The sequence below is a fragment of the Podarcis cretensis genome (assembly GCF_951804945.1).
Source record: "Podarcis cretensis genome assembly, chromosome: 1".
Taxonomy (NCBI): domain Eukaryota; kingdom Metazoa; phylum Chordata; class Lepidosauria; order Squamata; family Lacertidae; genus Podarcis; species Podarcis cretensis.
This window is the reverse complement of record NC_137170.1, coordinates 87,577,101-87,592,594: the sequence shown is the minus strand read 5'-3', so window position 1 is coordinate 87,592,594 and position 15,494 is coordinate 87,577,101. Positions and strand designations below refer to the sequence as shown.

The window sequence follows — 15,494 nt, the reverse complement described above, 5'->3', positions numbered from 1 at the left end:
GCTGTAGTATAAGAACAGCTAGTGAACCACCATTTCCTCCATATTCTCAGTGTGTAGGATTGTCGTCTGAAGTCCTTTGTTATAACAGTTTATACAGATGCAAACCAAAGAGGGCTGAAGACACTTTGTGGTAAGGAATAAATTCACCGATTCTGCAAGATCCCTTCAGAATCACAAAGAAATCTAATGGGCTTCTGTGGAATTCATTTCTCTGCTGTTAGGAAACCCAAATGGCTGTGTTTGAGCTACCAAGAGAGGCAGTGGGGCAGAATTGTCTTTTTGTTTCTGACATAACTTGGGAGAATAGTTGTTATGTGACAAAATTCCTTGACATTTCAAGGTGGTGCTGCGCTACTCACACCCTCATTTCAAATAAAGATCTGATCCAGCAAAGCTTACGCAGATTCCCTGATTGCCATCAGCCTCCAAGGCTCTGTGTGAGTCAGGAAGCTTGGTTATGGATGCCATAGGAAGCAATGCCTACTGAAAGAGGATACTGTCACTGAGCCTCTAAGGCATAGTTTGGGTAATTCCCAAGTTCTCACTAAGGCTACAGAAAACTACCACTTTTCTCTGCCTTCTTCAGCAAGTTTATATGCACTAACCATAGACAGCCCACTTCCCCTTTTCCTTCCCTTTGGCCCCATATCTCCTGTATCTGAGTTTGGTCACATCTGCACTATAGTTTTAAGGCACTATGACCCAACTTGAAGTTATGACTTCCCCCAAAGAATCCTGGGAACTGTACTTTAAGATTGCTGAGAGTTATTAGCAGATCCCTATTCCCCTCATAGTAAGGTTACCAGATTCTTTTTCAATGAATCCGGGGACACTTTTCAATTTCAGTTGAAGGGGTTGGATTTTGTCAGGGGACTGATTTGTAAATCAGGGGACTGTCTCCGGGAAACAGGGACGTCTGGTAACCTTACCTCACAGGACTACAATTTAAGGATCAGTTCCTCTATCTAGGAAACCCTGAAGCCCCACATCAAGGCAACTTTGCAGAAAAAGTTCTCTTATTGTAATGATCCTAACACATTTTTTACATACTCCAGAGAAGCATTTATGAACCAGAAGCGCTAGCAAACACTGATAGATTGCCACAGCGAAAGGGTCAAAGGTGAGACTGGGATGGTGAAGGAGCAAGAACTGGGAATGAACTCACATGTTCCCAAAAGTGTGACCTTTTGTAGATTCCCTCCCCCAGCCCACATCCTTAAGGAAAGCATAAAGCTCTGATGTCACAATAACCCCCAACTTCCCATTGGCTACTGAAGTTGTTGATCAGCAGGGGGAGGAGGGAGCAGGTTTGGGGTGATGGTAAGCTCTTGCCTCCCCCAAGACATCAAGTGCCCAGCTCACCATCAGGTGGAACAAAGAACACGGGCAACCTCTGGATAAACTAAGGTTTGAGCCTAGTATCGAATGATGGTGGGGAGCAGGAAATGAACCCTATGGAAACATGGCTGCCATGGGAGGGGACAAGGGGGCAGCCCCCAACCCGCAATGAACCACAACCCGCCAATTACTAGCATTCTTTTTTTTTAAAAAAAGGATATATTTCCATCATTTGTAGAAACTGAGAGAAGAGGTAAAATGTACAGGCACTACTGTATTCTCATTTGTGAGAAATTTCTCTGCTCCCATCTTTTAGATATGCATTTGCATTTGCATATGTATATGTATGGAGTATTTTACTTTGCCCTCACCCCATTTCATTCCCCTGTGGATATCCATGTAGGGGGGGAGGGTGTGTGTGTGTGAAAAGCTGGCACAAGGAGACAGGAGAACTTGAGGTCAGAGGGATTGTTAAAACAATGGGTCTTTATGGATACAGGAAGCCTTAACAGCTAGAAGAAGATGTCCTGACATGGGCCAGGCCTACTAGTTGTGCACAAGTCCCACCTTGGTCTCTGAAATGGAGGTTTTAAAGTCTCAAAAGGTCAATATAAACCCACGGGAGGTTGTAGACACTCCTTCCTTTTTAAGCAGAAGTTGGATGGTCATCTGTCATGGATGCTTTAGTTGAGATACTTGCATTGCAAGGGGTTGGACTAGATGACCCTTGGGGTCTATTCCAACTCTACAATTCTATGATTCTGTCATATACCATGAGGTCCATCCATGCACTGACAGGCCTGCTTAGCTTCAGGTGGTGACCTCATTGCCTTACACTATAACTTGTTCCATTCTGGAAAGCCTTCCATCCTACAATTTCATTCACTGTGTAGCTCCTTCACTGATCTTGCCCTACCGGAGCCTAAGAAGAACCCAAACTTAAGTTAAAACTAGTATAAAACCCCAACATTTCCTGGTAGATCCTCCGATTGGTACTGTGATAAGTTTGGGATGCTGTTTCTCCTCCATGAGACCTAAGCGCACCACAGACTCGGCGTTCATTCTTTCCCCTGTGCTAGGGACAATTTGGTGGCCAAAGGTTCCTGCCATTTTATCAAGTTTGCTATTTGTTCTGTGTGGTAGTCAGTCTATTTCTGTAATCATGATAGTGAGCAAATCAAAAATAAAGCAACAGAAATGCCCAGAACTAAATAGACACTACAGGTCCTCTTCTGAGTGAGATAACATTTGACACTCACAGGATAACTCTACAAACTTCATAGGATGACGCAAACTTGTAAGTGCATATGCATGGCCCATTTATGGTCAATGCCGGGACAGCTACGTGAACAGGACCCAAGAGAAAATGAGGATCCTATTCACAGATAAACAATTCTGACACATAGTCCCTGATGTACTATCATTCTGGCCATGCCCTTCCCTTGGACATGTTCTTGACTTATTTATTGGGGTGGCATTGGCATCTAGTTTGTGTTGCTTGGTCAGTTGGGGTCTGGTGGTTGGACAAACCCTGTCTTTGAGAGGGAAGGTTGGCCAGGAAGGCCTTTTGTACCCCTCTATCGCAGCAATTCAAAAAGGCATGTGTGTGCACTGCTTTTCTAATAAATAGGAGCTGAAAGTGGAGAAGTGGATTCTTCAAATGGAGAAGCAAACTGGTGAAATTCTGAGTCAAGATACACACACACACACACACACACACACACACACACACTTTTACCTCCTGGGAGGCAAATCATCATCACCTTGTTCATTCTCCCTTTGTGTGCATGCAGTGGGGAGTTCTTGTGGGATGGATAGATTTTGCGGCACCTCATTCTGTTTCCTCTCTGCCTGCAGGGCCCTTTGCCCACAGCACCCACTTCCTGCTGTGCTGTAAGGAGCAGTGCAGCCAAGAGTGCGGCCATGGTCAGCCCTAGAAGCAGCTCAAGTTGTGTGGACGCCTTCGGTGCTTCCAGAGACATTGTTCCCCTTGCAGCCGCTCTTTCCCCGTTTCTCTGCTACTGGTTTCTGCACAGGACAGGCAAATGGACGCCGTGCCAGACTATTATAAGCTTTTAGAGATTCCCCGGGATGCCTCCGACAATGATATTAAAAAGGCGTAAGTCTTTCTCTTGAATTCTCAGCATTCTTCTCTCTCGAGACTTTTGTTCGCAACTCAAGCCATGTGTGAGGCAGGAAAAAAAGATTCCTGATGCCAGTTCAATTGACACGTCACACAACATTTAATACACGACAGCATGCCCCTCAACTGTCCCATTTTAGGTGGGGCATCTTGGAATTACAGAAGCCATCCCAGCTTCTGACCGGATCCCAAAATGTCCTGTTTTTCCATCTGCCACTCTTGTGTGAGTCAGCTGGCTTGCGCCAGAGCACCAAACCAAAATATGCTTGTTTTTTGGTCTCGCGTGCTTGTGTGAATCAGCTGGCTCCCTTGAGAGCTCGGAACCAAAATAACAAGCACCCTGATTTTGTTCAGTGGGATGTCAGAGGGTATGTGATAGCGTATTTTCTTTAATGTAGAAAATGGTGCTTTGGCAATTGCATCATGGACTGTACCCCACTGGGCCACCAGACATGTTTCAGTGGTAGACAAGTAGCAGTGCTTTAGAGCAAGAACAAGAAAGGCCCTACTAAACTCAGCTTAACTTCATGGTGACTGTCCACCATCTATAGATTCCATAGCTTTATGGATTGGGGCATTTGATTTTGGGGGACTTAAGACAATGGTCAGTGCCTGGTGGCCCAGTGGAGAGCACCAAAATAGCAGCCGTGGCAGAAAAAGTATGTGCCAGTGGTGGCAGCTGGGCTGGGCCTGGCTGAGGTGGTGGTCTTTGTGCATAGGTGGGTGGGGCATAATTGGCACCATGCCAAGGACCCCCCAAATTCTTGTGCCAGTCCTGCATGGGCATCTGGTTGTTCACTGTAAGAACAGAAATCAGGACTACGTAGGTGTTTGGGCTCTTTTTACGTTCTTAACTGGGATTTGCAATGAAGGCGGTTTATTGTTGCAGAAGGTGCTGTGACGCTCAAATACTGCATTCCCTTTCTCTCCTGGTTCTGTGCAGGTACAGAAAGAAAGCCCTACAGTGGCACCCGGATAAAAATCCAGATAGGAAGAATTATGCTGAGCAGAAATTCAAAGAAGTTACAGAAGCTTATGAAGTGTTGTCAGACAGTAAGCAACCAAGTTCATCTTTCTGCCACCGACTCTCTCTCAGATCATTTGGGATCCCATAGGCTTATATCTCCCTAGACTTTGGGACACTGATTTTCACAGCCCTTGTTAGCTGAAGTCACTTCATTAAAGAATCAGAGGTTGTGACGGCTGTCTCTCTGGAATTCCCCCCTTTATTTTCGATTACACGTCTAGACCAGGGAATTGATAGCAATAGACATGGATTATGGGGAGAGGCCTTTTTGGTAAACTATGGAAACCTATTGCCTGGCCGGTTTGTCATCAGGGATTGGCACTGCCAGGCATCTGCCAAGATCCACACCCTATCAGGGGCTCCCACTCCTAACCCTAGGAGCCCCTTAATCCAACTCCTGCTAATTCTCTTCGCAGTCATTGCCTGCTCACTTGCCCAAACCAAATGAGTGAGGACAGGAGCAAAGAGAAAGAGCAGCAGCCTTGTTCCCTCCATGTGTGGCAGTGGTGCAAATTGGGCAGAGCACATTCAAAGCACATAGTTCCCTGCCCCCCAAAGGAGCATGGGAACTGTAGTTTACTCCCCAGCTGAGCTAAAATTCCCAGCACCCTTAACAAACTGCAAGGCGGGATTCACCTAACAAGTCAAGAGGCAGCAGTAACAATGATGAGAAAGAGACGAGGCTATTCAGGGTCTCCCCAAACCTGTAGCCAACATTGTTACCTGCGGAAGCCAGGTTTCATAATCTATATTGCAGAGCCAGAGTATAGCTTCTAGAGGGTGCAAAGATTACCATTTTACTTGTGAACTTGCCAACTTGGTCCTCCTTCCCTTCTTCAGAGGCCAAGCGTGAACGTTATGACTGCTATGGGGATGGAATCACAGTGGCAGGTAAGAAACATATTCTTTCCCTACTATTTCTTCTAAGGCCCATGGACCTCACATATAGGCTAAGATTTGTCTGGCATCTTATTTCGAACCCATGTTATAGATTAGGGTCAACCCTAGAACTCAACACATGCTATGGTTTTGGTTATTTGTGGTAAGAAAGGAGAATGCAAGCTGCAGAGGAATTCCTAGGCTGCCTTATGCAAAGCAGTCTGGCTGGCTTAGTGAAGAGTGACACAAAGCGTTGAGAGGAATCCTTTAGCTTGGAGGGTGAGATGTTACCAAGGTGATGGGGTGTATGTTTGAGGGGACAGGAAAAGGGATTTTTCAAGCAATGGGTTTCTGGGAGAGATAAGGAAGAAGAAGATCTGGCATCTATTTTTGAGGGAAGCAGCCTGAAGGTTGCTTGTGCTGCTGCCTCTGGAAGTCCGTATGCTGTAAGATCTGGATTTCTTCCATGCAGACTGAAGGTGTAAATAGGTGAATAACCCATATTTCTTAAAGCACAACAGTCTCCCCCATGTCTTCCATTCTCCAAAGGGACACAGACCCTGTGTGTGTGCCTGGGACCCTATGGGCTTTTGCCACCACTTGGCAGAGAGAGGGGTAGGCCATCTAACTTTTGTAACAATATTCTTTCTGAAGTGTAGGTGGGTTCCCATGAGGCAAGGCACAGTGATAACAGCAAGAATCTTTATTGAACTAACAGAATGGGACAACAGGCGCAAAGCAACTGTTTATATACATTTCTGAAGGTCTGGGCCACTCCTACTCCCAATGTGATTGGCTGTCTAAACTTCCAAGCTGCGAATCATAAGCCAGAGTTTAAGGGCCAATGACAGAGGCCCATGTCCTGAATTGTTCTGTGATTGGCTATCATGCATCGAATCAGAACACAGGGGCTCAGACTCCTTAGTCCAGACTCAAGCTCAGACAAATACAGACCACTAAATACACAACACTTTCTCTACTACTTCATACATCTTTCTTCTAAGGCCCACAAACCTCACATATAGGACATATGGCATCTTATTTTGAACCCAGAACTGGAGCCCACAGGAGACCCCTCCCCTCTGGATGTCTTGTATTAAAACTCCTATCAGTTGTGACCAGCTCACACAGAATCCCTTGTGCTGAGTGGAGAGGTGGGTTTCCATGAGTGTTTCACAAAGTAGAGCCAGTCACAGACTACTCATCCTGGCTACACAGCTCTGCTGCAGAAAGGGAAGGGGCTTCTCCGTTTTTTTCTTCATAAAAATTATACAGTGGGAGCATCCCAGGACTTCAGTGATGTGTTTGCAAATCATGTTACTACCCCAGCAGTTCCTGAAGGAGACGATTTGAAATTCACCTTCCGCAGCCCCTGGGAGGTTTTCCGAGAGATGTTTGGCAGCTCAGACTCTTATGCTGGTAAGCGTCATTCTTATCTGGATTGTGTTTTGATAGCTAAGATTTAGACTTTGTTACTGAAGTGTTGTTATGTTGAGATAAAGGGCCACAGTCCCCAGGAATAAAGAATTTCAGGATCCCTTGGCCTCATTCCACCCTTTCCTCTTGGGTATCTGTCTGTAAAACTGTGAACTCTGTCCTTTAGTGCAGACACCCCCAAACTCAGTCCTCCAGCTGTTTTGGGACTACAACTCCCATCAACCCTAGCTAACAGGACCAGTGGTCAGGGATGATGGGAATTGTAGTCCCAAAACATCTGGAGGGCCTGCTTTAGTGTTTGCAGTTTTCTTGTGGTTCCCATTGACAGGAGATCTACTCACCCACTGGAGTTCTACCAGGCTGAACGTGGACCATAGCTTAGTGGAAAATTAGACTTCAAAAAACAACCAAATTTCTTTGGTAGATTCTGCAACTACTAACAGCCGTTTGTTTAGGAATCCAAAACAATTTTGTCATTATTGTCACTGTGGTTGCTACTATTTTGCAGTAGCAGAAGTCATTGTGGCTGGCAGTAGTAGCAGGAGTTGTATTTCATTTCTGTTATTATTATTTTATTTCATAGTAGCAGTAACAGAATTCCATGTATTTAAAGTCTGAGCATCCCTCCACTGTAACACTCAAATCCGGGACGATTGATGTAGCTGTTTACAAAGGTCAGTTTTTAAACACCTAAAAAGGCCCCAAAGAGGAATTTGACAAAGAAGTAGATAATAAAGGGGAGATGATTCCAAACAGAACAGCAGTGAGTGGTGGTGGAGGTTGCGATAAAAGAGGAAGCAACTCCAGGATTGCAATGACTTAAGTTTGCGCATAAAGCCACTTGCTGTTGCCATGAGTTGAATTTTATCCCCACTCTTCTGCTTTCTCAGCCAAAAAGGAGGAAGACGTCCCATGGTACTTACGAGGCCCCTTATTTTCCATCTCCATTTCAGAAGACTCAGGTAGGATGTTACCAACCTTTAAATGTGAATCCCTCTGTCTAACCTGGAATGCTTCTGCCATTCTTCTGCCTTCTGATCTGTCGGCTGTAACCTCCTCTCAGCTTTTCTTCTTCTGTTATGGGAGATGTTAGGAGTCCTTCCTTCCCCCTCCCTGCCAAACCTTTCCTTGTTGTGGGGGCTGACCTCCATTTCTCTAGTAGCTAGTCTGGCTCTCCAGTTTTCTTCAGTTGAGCTCTGAACCTTTTCACTTGCTGCTTCTGCTAGTCAGTATGGCGCAGTGGACAGAATGCTGAATTTCAACAAGGGAGGAGGAAATCTATTTTCAAATTTATGCTTAGCCATATTGTGGGCCAGTCTTTCAGTCACAGGTGATTGCAAGGGGTAGGGTAGCAGGTCCCCCTCTCCCCAATGTTTTCCACTCCTCCGCTTTTCAACCAATGTGTATTAGGGCCCTTTGTAGCATTGATTAAATGCGCAGAAAGCCTACATTGTTAAAGAAACCTTGTTTCCATTCTCCAGGGATGGCCCTATCATTAGGTAGAGTGAGAGCTGCCTCTGGGCAGAGAGTAGACCCAGCTGTGTTCTGCGTGGCCTGGCCTGCACCCTCTCTGTTAGCCTTCTCCCTCGGGGGTGGCAGACCCTCCAAGTGTCTCTATTTTCCAGGGACATCCCTGATTTAGAGAACCTATCCCTGTTTCTGGTTTGATCCCAGAATGTCCCGCTTTTCCTTAGGATGTCTCTATTTTCATTGGAGAAGTGTTGGAGGGTATGGAGTTATCCAGCCCCTGAGCTGTCTGAAGGCAATCCTATATAGGAAAGTTTTTTTAAAAAATAACTGCGACGTCTCAATAAAATGCGACGTCTCAATTTTCATCGGCGAAATGTTGGAGGGTGTGGTGTGGAGGAGGACACTGTCCCATCATCAGCATTGCAGCAGGATTAAACTGCCTGTCTAGCCAGCTTTTGAACATAGAATTGGGAAGGTATCATCTTGTAGATAGGATAGACCATTGTGCTCTGGTCTCCTAGCCAGTTCCCTAGTAGGAGCAGAGGACTAGGTGAGTCCCCACTCCATGTGTGTGGAGTGTGTGTGTGTGTGTGTGTGTGTGTGTGTGTGTGTGAATATGCAGTGCTGAGATCCTTTTTCAGGTAAACTTTCCCCTACAGGTGTGAGCTTGCACTGAGTTCCACTGTCACGTGGTCTTGGATAGGTAGAGGAAACTAGCTTCAGAGTTCAAACTGGAAGATTAGGAACATACACTAAGAACATAAAAGGGGTTTTTCCAGCTCTGATTTGGGTGACTAAGAGCACATCCCTTTAAGTACTTTCAAACATCAAGGCTAGACTCTCATAGGCCTGACACAGAGTGGCTTAGGGTCACTTGTAGTCCACAAGGCAAACTGCCTTGGCCAGGGGGTTGTCCTGAAGGACAAAGAGATAACCAACCTTTGGAGGATACTATCTGACGGGATGCAGGGATGACTGGCAACTGGACAGTAGCGTAGTGAAAACCTCAGCTGCCTTCTAGCATTGTTCATGAGTTCCCAGCAATGAATTTGTCGTCTTCTTTTGCAGGTGTTTCAATAACATTTGGACCCAAAAGATCACTATGTTTCTTCTCTCTTGATCCCAAAGTCTTCAGTTTAAGAAACATAATAAGCAGGAAAAGGTATGAGTTGTGCCTCTGCTGTCCCTGAATGCAAGGGGAAGCAGAGGTGGGATGGCCTAGTAGCTGCTGGTCAGCAGAGCTAAGCAGTGGTTCAAGGCAGAGGTGCATGTGCACAGCAAGCTCAGGTCATTTCCAGCATTAGCCTATCAGCAGGGAACTCCCAGCAGGGAAGCCCTCAAAAACCTAGGGAACCTCTCTCCCCAGCATCTGGCAATGAGATGCCAAGGGTTATGCAGGCCTGAAGCCAAAAAGTACCCAGAAAGATGTATACTTTTATGGAACAAATCTGAAGGACAGAACTAAATCTTTTTTTATTATTATTTCATGAAGTTTGTACACTGCTTGATTATATCACAACCATACTTGGAAAGATACAAAAGTTAAAATACTAAAGCAGATGAAAATTACCTCAACTTTCTAAGCATCTGGGTTGCTGCGTTGCACTGGGGATACATGGCTACCACAGGTCTGCATTTCCGATAGGTGTCTCCCCCACTGCCACCCCAGGATCTGGTAAAAGCTGACATGTGACAATATGTCATCATGCTCAGAGTTCCCCTGTTCCCCCCTCACTTCATTTGCTGCTGCTGCTTGCAAGGGATGTGAAAACCGTGAGTATGGTGGTGTCATGCCTTCTGCTGCTAGGTAGTAGCTGGAAGACATGAGCTATAGCCCCATATCTTCTAGATGTGTCCAGAATCTAAAAAGGGCACTGATAGATTTTTAAAACAGCCATCGTTGTGGTAGATGGGGAAAGGATGTCCATCTGTTTGCTTTCCACTGGGTCAGTGGCGTAGCGTGGGGGGTGCAGGGGGGGCTGGCCGCACCGGGTGCAACATCTGGGGGCTAGGGTTAGGGGCGCAAATCCACGGGTTAGGGGGCACAAATTCACGGGTTAGGGGGCGCAAATTACTTGCCTTGCCCCGGGTACTGACAACCCACGCTACGCCACTGCACTGGGTAACTCCAGTGTGTTGATTTTCCAGGTCTGCAGATAAAGATTCTGAACAAGTAGAAGCTAAGGATGATAGAGAGATAAAATCTGCTGAGGCTTCAGGTAGGAAGAAACAATTTGGGGCCACAGTAAAGTTCATAGAGCTTGGAATTATTCCAGAGCAATCTGTTATTCACAGGCAGGTACAGAATAAAGTATGAGGCCTGAGTCTTTTTGTCCTGGCTACAGATTGCACTTTTGTATTTGATGTTAATTAAACTATCATCTTTTAACACTGTAAAGGTAACGGTAAAGGGACCCCTGACCATTAGGTCCAGTCATGACAAACTCTGGGGTTGTGGCACTCATCTCACTTTATTGGCCGAGGGACCGGCGTACAGCTTACGGGTCATGTGGCCAGCATGACTAAGCCGCTTCTGGCGAACCAGAGCAGTGCACAGAAACACCGTTTACCTTCCCACCGGAGCGGTACCTATTTATCTACTTGCACTTTGATGTGCTTTCAAAGTGCTAGGTTGGCAGGAGCAGGGACCGAACAACAGGAGCTCACCCCGTCACGGAGATTCGAACCGCCAACCTGATCGGCAAGTCCTAGGCTCTGTGGTTTAACCCACAGCACCACCCATGTCCCGCTTTAACACTGTACTATACCAACAAATCCTCATGTGGATTAGACATCCCCTTCTCCATCTCCATTTCACCTGGCTCCACTGATTGGCCAGCTGCCTCCTCAGCTGCTCTGGTAGCTTCATTCTCCTTTCCCTTATCGTGACATCTGAAAACAGTGGGGAGATACCCTCTTCCAAGTCACTGCCTGAACTTTCTCCACCCCGACTTCTGGATCATTCTCTGGCATTCCCGTCCCATCCTGGCTGGCAGCCCGGGGCCCATGACACCCATAATCTCTGACTGTTGGCTATGTTGTCTGGAGCTGATGGGAATTGCAGTCCAGTAACATCCGGAGGGTAGCAGGTTGGGAAAGGCTGTGGCTCGCTGTCTGATACGTTCTTGGTTCATCTTAGAAATAATGATGGGTCATTAGAGCAGATACCAGTCTTATGAAAAAGTTATGTCAAAACTATGTATGGGGCAAGTGCTGGAATTCTGTGACTGGAAACCATTCCAGTGTTCGCCCACCATGACTGAGTTCTTCCAACTCTTTGGTTAAGTACCTCAGCATCAGTAAGCCTCTTTGTTGATATGGGAATGAATGAATTAAAAAAGCAGGCTCTTTTACTTCCTAGTGCTGGGGACTTCTCTAGTTCAGGGGTTATTATCCTGTGGCTCTCCAGAGGTGGTTGGATTTCAACCTTCACCAGTCCTAGCCAGCATGGATGATGGGAGTTGTAGTCCAACAACATCTGGAGGTCTACAGCCTAACCATCCCTGGTCTGGATGGAAATTTGTTCCCCACCTGCGGTGCCCTTTCTATTGGTGGAAGTATTAGGAGTGCTTAACCTTGTCTTGGGAAATGAGTTGCTTATTAAAAAGAAATAACCCAACGGTTATATATATATATTTATTAGATTTTCTGTTTTACAATTTAGAATACTCATTTAAACATCCTTAAAATATCAATGACTTCCCTTCTTCTCTTTCCATGGTTCATTCTGCATATCATAAATCCCTGCATATTTTACACAAACTAAACCATTCAGTATTCCATTTTTACATCCATCAAAACTTATTTACACTGCTGAATTTATCTTAATGCTGCCAGCATTTTCAAGTGTACACAGTTGCCCCCATATATTCAACAAACATTTTCCAATCTTCTCTAACCATATGTTCTTCTTGTTCTCTTATTCTATATGTTAAGTCTGCAAGCTGTGCATATTCCGTCAGCTTAAGTTGCCATTCTTCTTTATTTGGGACCTTGCTCGTTTTCCATAACCCAACGTTTTTTGTTTCTGTGGTCATTGTAGGTGAAAACGAAAGCAACAACATAGAAGCAGTGGGCAGTGAAATACAGACGGAGTATGAGTCGGTCCCAGAATACAAGGAGAATGATGGAAATGGATTGGGGCCAGGGTATGATGAAGATGATGAGGCTCTTGGGGGATTTGAGTCCTACGAAAGGTGGAAGAACCCATGTGCAGTCTATGAGGTGGTGAAAGATGAGGTGCCTTCAGCCTATCCTTCATCTTCCACATACGAACCGCAGTATGGATGCAGCTCTTACACAGCTTACGAGATGCCTTCCAGGTGCTCATCTCCTGTGAAGAAAAATGGAGCCTCTCCTGTGTATGAGTCACAAAATGCGTACGAGTTTTCTACCATATATGACCCTCGGTATAGCTGCGGATACTCCCCCATTTATGAGTCACAGTACGATGATGACATCTCTCCATCTGATTCGCCGTACATATATGAGACCTCTGGACCAAAGTCTCAGTACAGGTTCGACGAGTCTTCTGTGTATGAATGGCAATACGGCTACGATACCCCTCCAATATACGAAACGCACTATACCTGCAAGGACTCCCCAGTGTATGAGTCTCCGTATGAATGTGAGTGCTCACCTGTGTATGAGTGGCCCCCGCAGCAGGATGAATCGCAGCTTAAAGATGCCCCGACTCCTGAATTTGAGGGTTGGAATAACCCTCAGAGGGACTGCATCTCACATCCCAGGTGCAGTGAGTCGCACGACCCTCTGGATCCATCTTCTGGAGATGCTGAAGATGCTCAAGGACCTGCTGGCTACAGGCTGGCTTCTGGAAGCAGGCCGTCTTCAGGTCTCAATGAAGCATCACTCGCCTCCCTTAGGGTAACAACTGGAAGTACTCCGCCAGCTGTACCTTCTGAGGAGCAGGGCCAGGGACCAAATGGAGCCAGGAAGCAGCCAGTGGAGAGCTCGGAAGGGCTTCTGGGAGGCATGAGGAAATTCCTGGATGGAACGAGGAAGCTTTTGTGCAGAGGGCACCAGCCTTCCAAAGAGCCTGTTTCAGAAGGAGACAAGTGGGCAAGCAGTATAAGCCAGCTCCCAAACATCAACAACCCGCCTCAGAGAGGGGTGAGGCAGCTGCATAGTGGAGGCAACCATTTCCTGTGTGGAAACCATATATTTGTAGACCATTCCAACTGGCCCAGAGGGGACAGGAATCCATGCGTCGGCAGAGCAATCCATGCACACATCCCAAGAGGAGCCTACTGGACAGGAGGGGGAATGACACCTCATCTCCCAGATATCTCCAGCAGGCTCCTGGGCAGAGTAAATAGGATCCCTGGCAGGGGCAGTTTCTCCTCTCCCCTGACCTCCCCTTCCAGCTGCTCCTATAACTCCTAGACCAAGGAGAACCTTATAAATCCCCGGAAGCTGGAGAGATGCATAATAAAGGGTGGAAGTGAAAAATTTTCCAGGTTGTGTTCTGCTGTAATTTCATTTAAAAGCCAAGGACATAGAAGCTGCTAGAGACTAGCCTGCAAGGTCCTGGAAGCTACTGCCGACAGGTGGTGCTATGTTCCAGATTGTGTGCCAGCAAATCCCAAGTGTTGCAATTTGGAAAAACGTTTGTAAATGGAGCACATCTGCAGCTCATTGGACACTTCACTGGCATACCTTGCTGGCGTTAGAGGCCATTTCTGTTTCAAAATTAAAAGCATTTTCTGTTTAATGTTAAAGACTGAAAGCAAAGATTTGGCATATAGATAAGTGGGGGTGGGGGTGGATTAATGTAATGATTTGTGGTTCTATTATGGGATGAAAACCACTGATGTAACCTCTGGATGCCCTGCACACCTCTTTGTTTCCAACGTTGGAACAGCAGGGGTTCTGTACCACGTTCTGTACCATGAACACTACTATGGATCCTATATTATGTGTTGGGTATACCACACAGTGGTTGGGATTTTCTGAGTTTTCTCTGAACTACTTGCCCATTCTCATGTTGCCACCCTCTGGATTTCCCACAGAAGGGTCCAGGGTGCAGGGTCTAGGTCAGTTCATATGGGGAGAAGTGGTCTTTGAGATACTGGGGTCTGAAGGTGGGTGGGGGAAAGCTTCCTGAAATAAGAAAATGAAGACAACAGGAAGCAGACAGAATTAGAACCATACTTATTAATAAAACAGTTTAGTTTCTACATACAGGGTACTGTGGTGTTCATTTTCAAACATGGTAAACCATTAAAAATGGCACCCCACCTGCATTCTGAGGTGGTTCAGTCCACTTTCCCACCTCTGAAGCTGCTGCTTGATTCTGCTGTGGGTGTAGATGTGCAGAACCTGATAGACATGGGGCGTGGGTAGGTGGTAACAGAAAAATCTCTCAAAAAGCAGAAAATAGCCCATCCTTGTTTGTGTGCTGGAGCCTCAGCCTGAGATTCTACTCTTTGCCTTGGAGATTCCAAAGAGTCACACTATATGTCATGTGAAAGATGTGGGATCTCTCTCCCTCTCTGTTTAAACAAATTCACAGCAGCTGGTTGAGCAGTTAAAAAGGAGAAAAACACACACAGTTACAATATCAACCCCCAATCTCTGCTGAGCAGTAGGTAGCAAGATTCCAGGGAATCAAGGTGTGGAGGAGTCTGTTCTGTTTTTAACAAATATGGTTTATTCTACACATATTTACACTGGTAGCATTCAATGGAGGGAGTGCAGAGTTTAGAGCGTTTGCATCTCAAGAGGGGTTTGTTCCCTACAGCAGTGCAGCATTGGAGCCTAAGGATTCTGCAAACCATTCCCATGCCTCTGTCCCAGCCTGCCAGAATGGTTCTCTTTCAGCCTCTGCATGGAGTTCCTGCTTCCCCTTCCCCTTGCCAACCAACTGCTCCCCTTCTCCCTGCTTTTCCAAGCCTAGTTTTAAAAGGTGACAATTTTCCTGTTTGACACCATGCTCATGTTACCCTGGCAACCTCCCCCTCAGTTACCTGTGTCTTTTGTAGATGGCTTAATGGCAGGACCACCATCTCCCTCTGTTGGTCACAAAAACAAGCTCAGCCTGTCAGCTCTGATTAAACCCCAGCATCCAATAATCTAGAGGGGGAAATCTGGCACCCAGGGATATGGGGGACCCCTGCTCCCTCACTAACTCCGAACAATACATTTTCTCCTCATGCAGTTTTTCTAAAGAAAATTTCCTTC

The 15,494-nt window shown here is 46.1% G+C and overlaps 1 protein-coding gene across 3 annotated transcripts; it reads left to right on the top strand.

The window, feature by feature from the left end:
• The first annotated feature begins 1,268 nt into the window (after positions 1 to 1,268).
• On the top strand, positions 1,269 to 13,766 carry LOC307215260 (uncharacterized protein). 3 transcript variants are annotated; one of them, XM_079974345.1, is made up of 9 exons: positions 1,269 to 1,407; positions 3,196 to 3,457; positions 4,425 to 4,534; positions 5,349 to 5,399; positions 6,717 to 6,806; positions 7,715 to 7,786; positions 9,363 to 9,456; positions 10,443 to 10,513; positions 12,337 to 13,766. In XM_079974345.1, exons 2-9 carry the CDS (start codon positions 3,384 to 3,386, stop codon positions 13,695 to 13,697), a joined length of 1,923 nt encoding a protein of 640 aa, XP_079830471.1. In that variant the 5' UTR covers positions 1,269 to 1,407; positions 3,196 to 3,383; the 3' UTR covers positions 13,698 to 13,766. The 3 variants fall into 3 exon arrangements, with proteins under 3 accessions (XP_079830471.1, XP_079830470.1, XP_079830472.1); XM_079974344.1 differs by having other exon boundaries at positions 6,663 to 6,806; XM_079974346.1 differs by lacking the exons at positions 1,269 to 1,407; positions 3,196 to 3,457; positions 4,425 to 4,534; positions 5,349 to 5,399 and adding an exon at positions 7,408 to 7,498.
• The last annotated feature ends 1,728 nt before the right edge of the window (positions 13,767 to 15,494 follow it).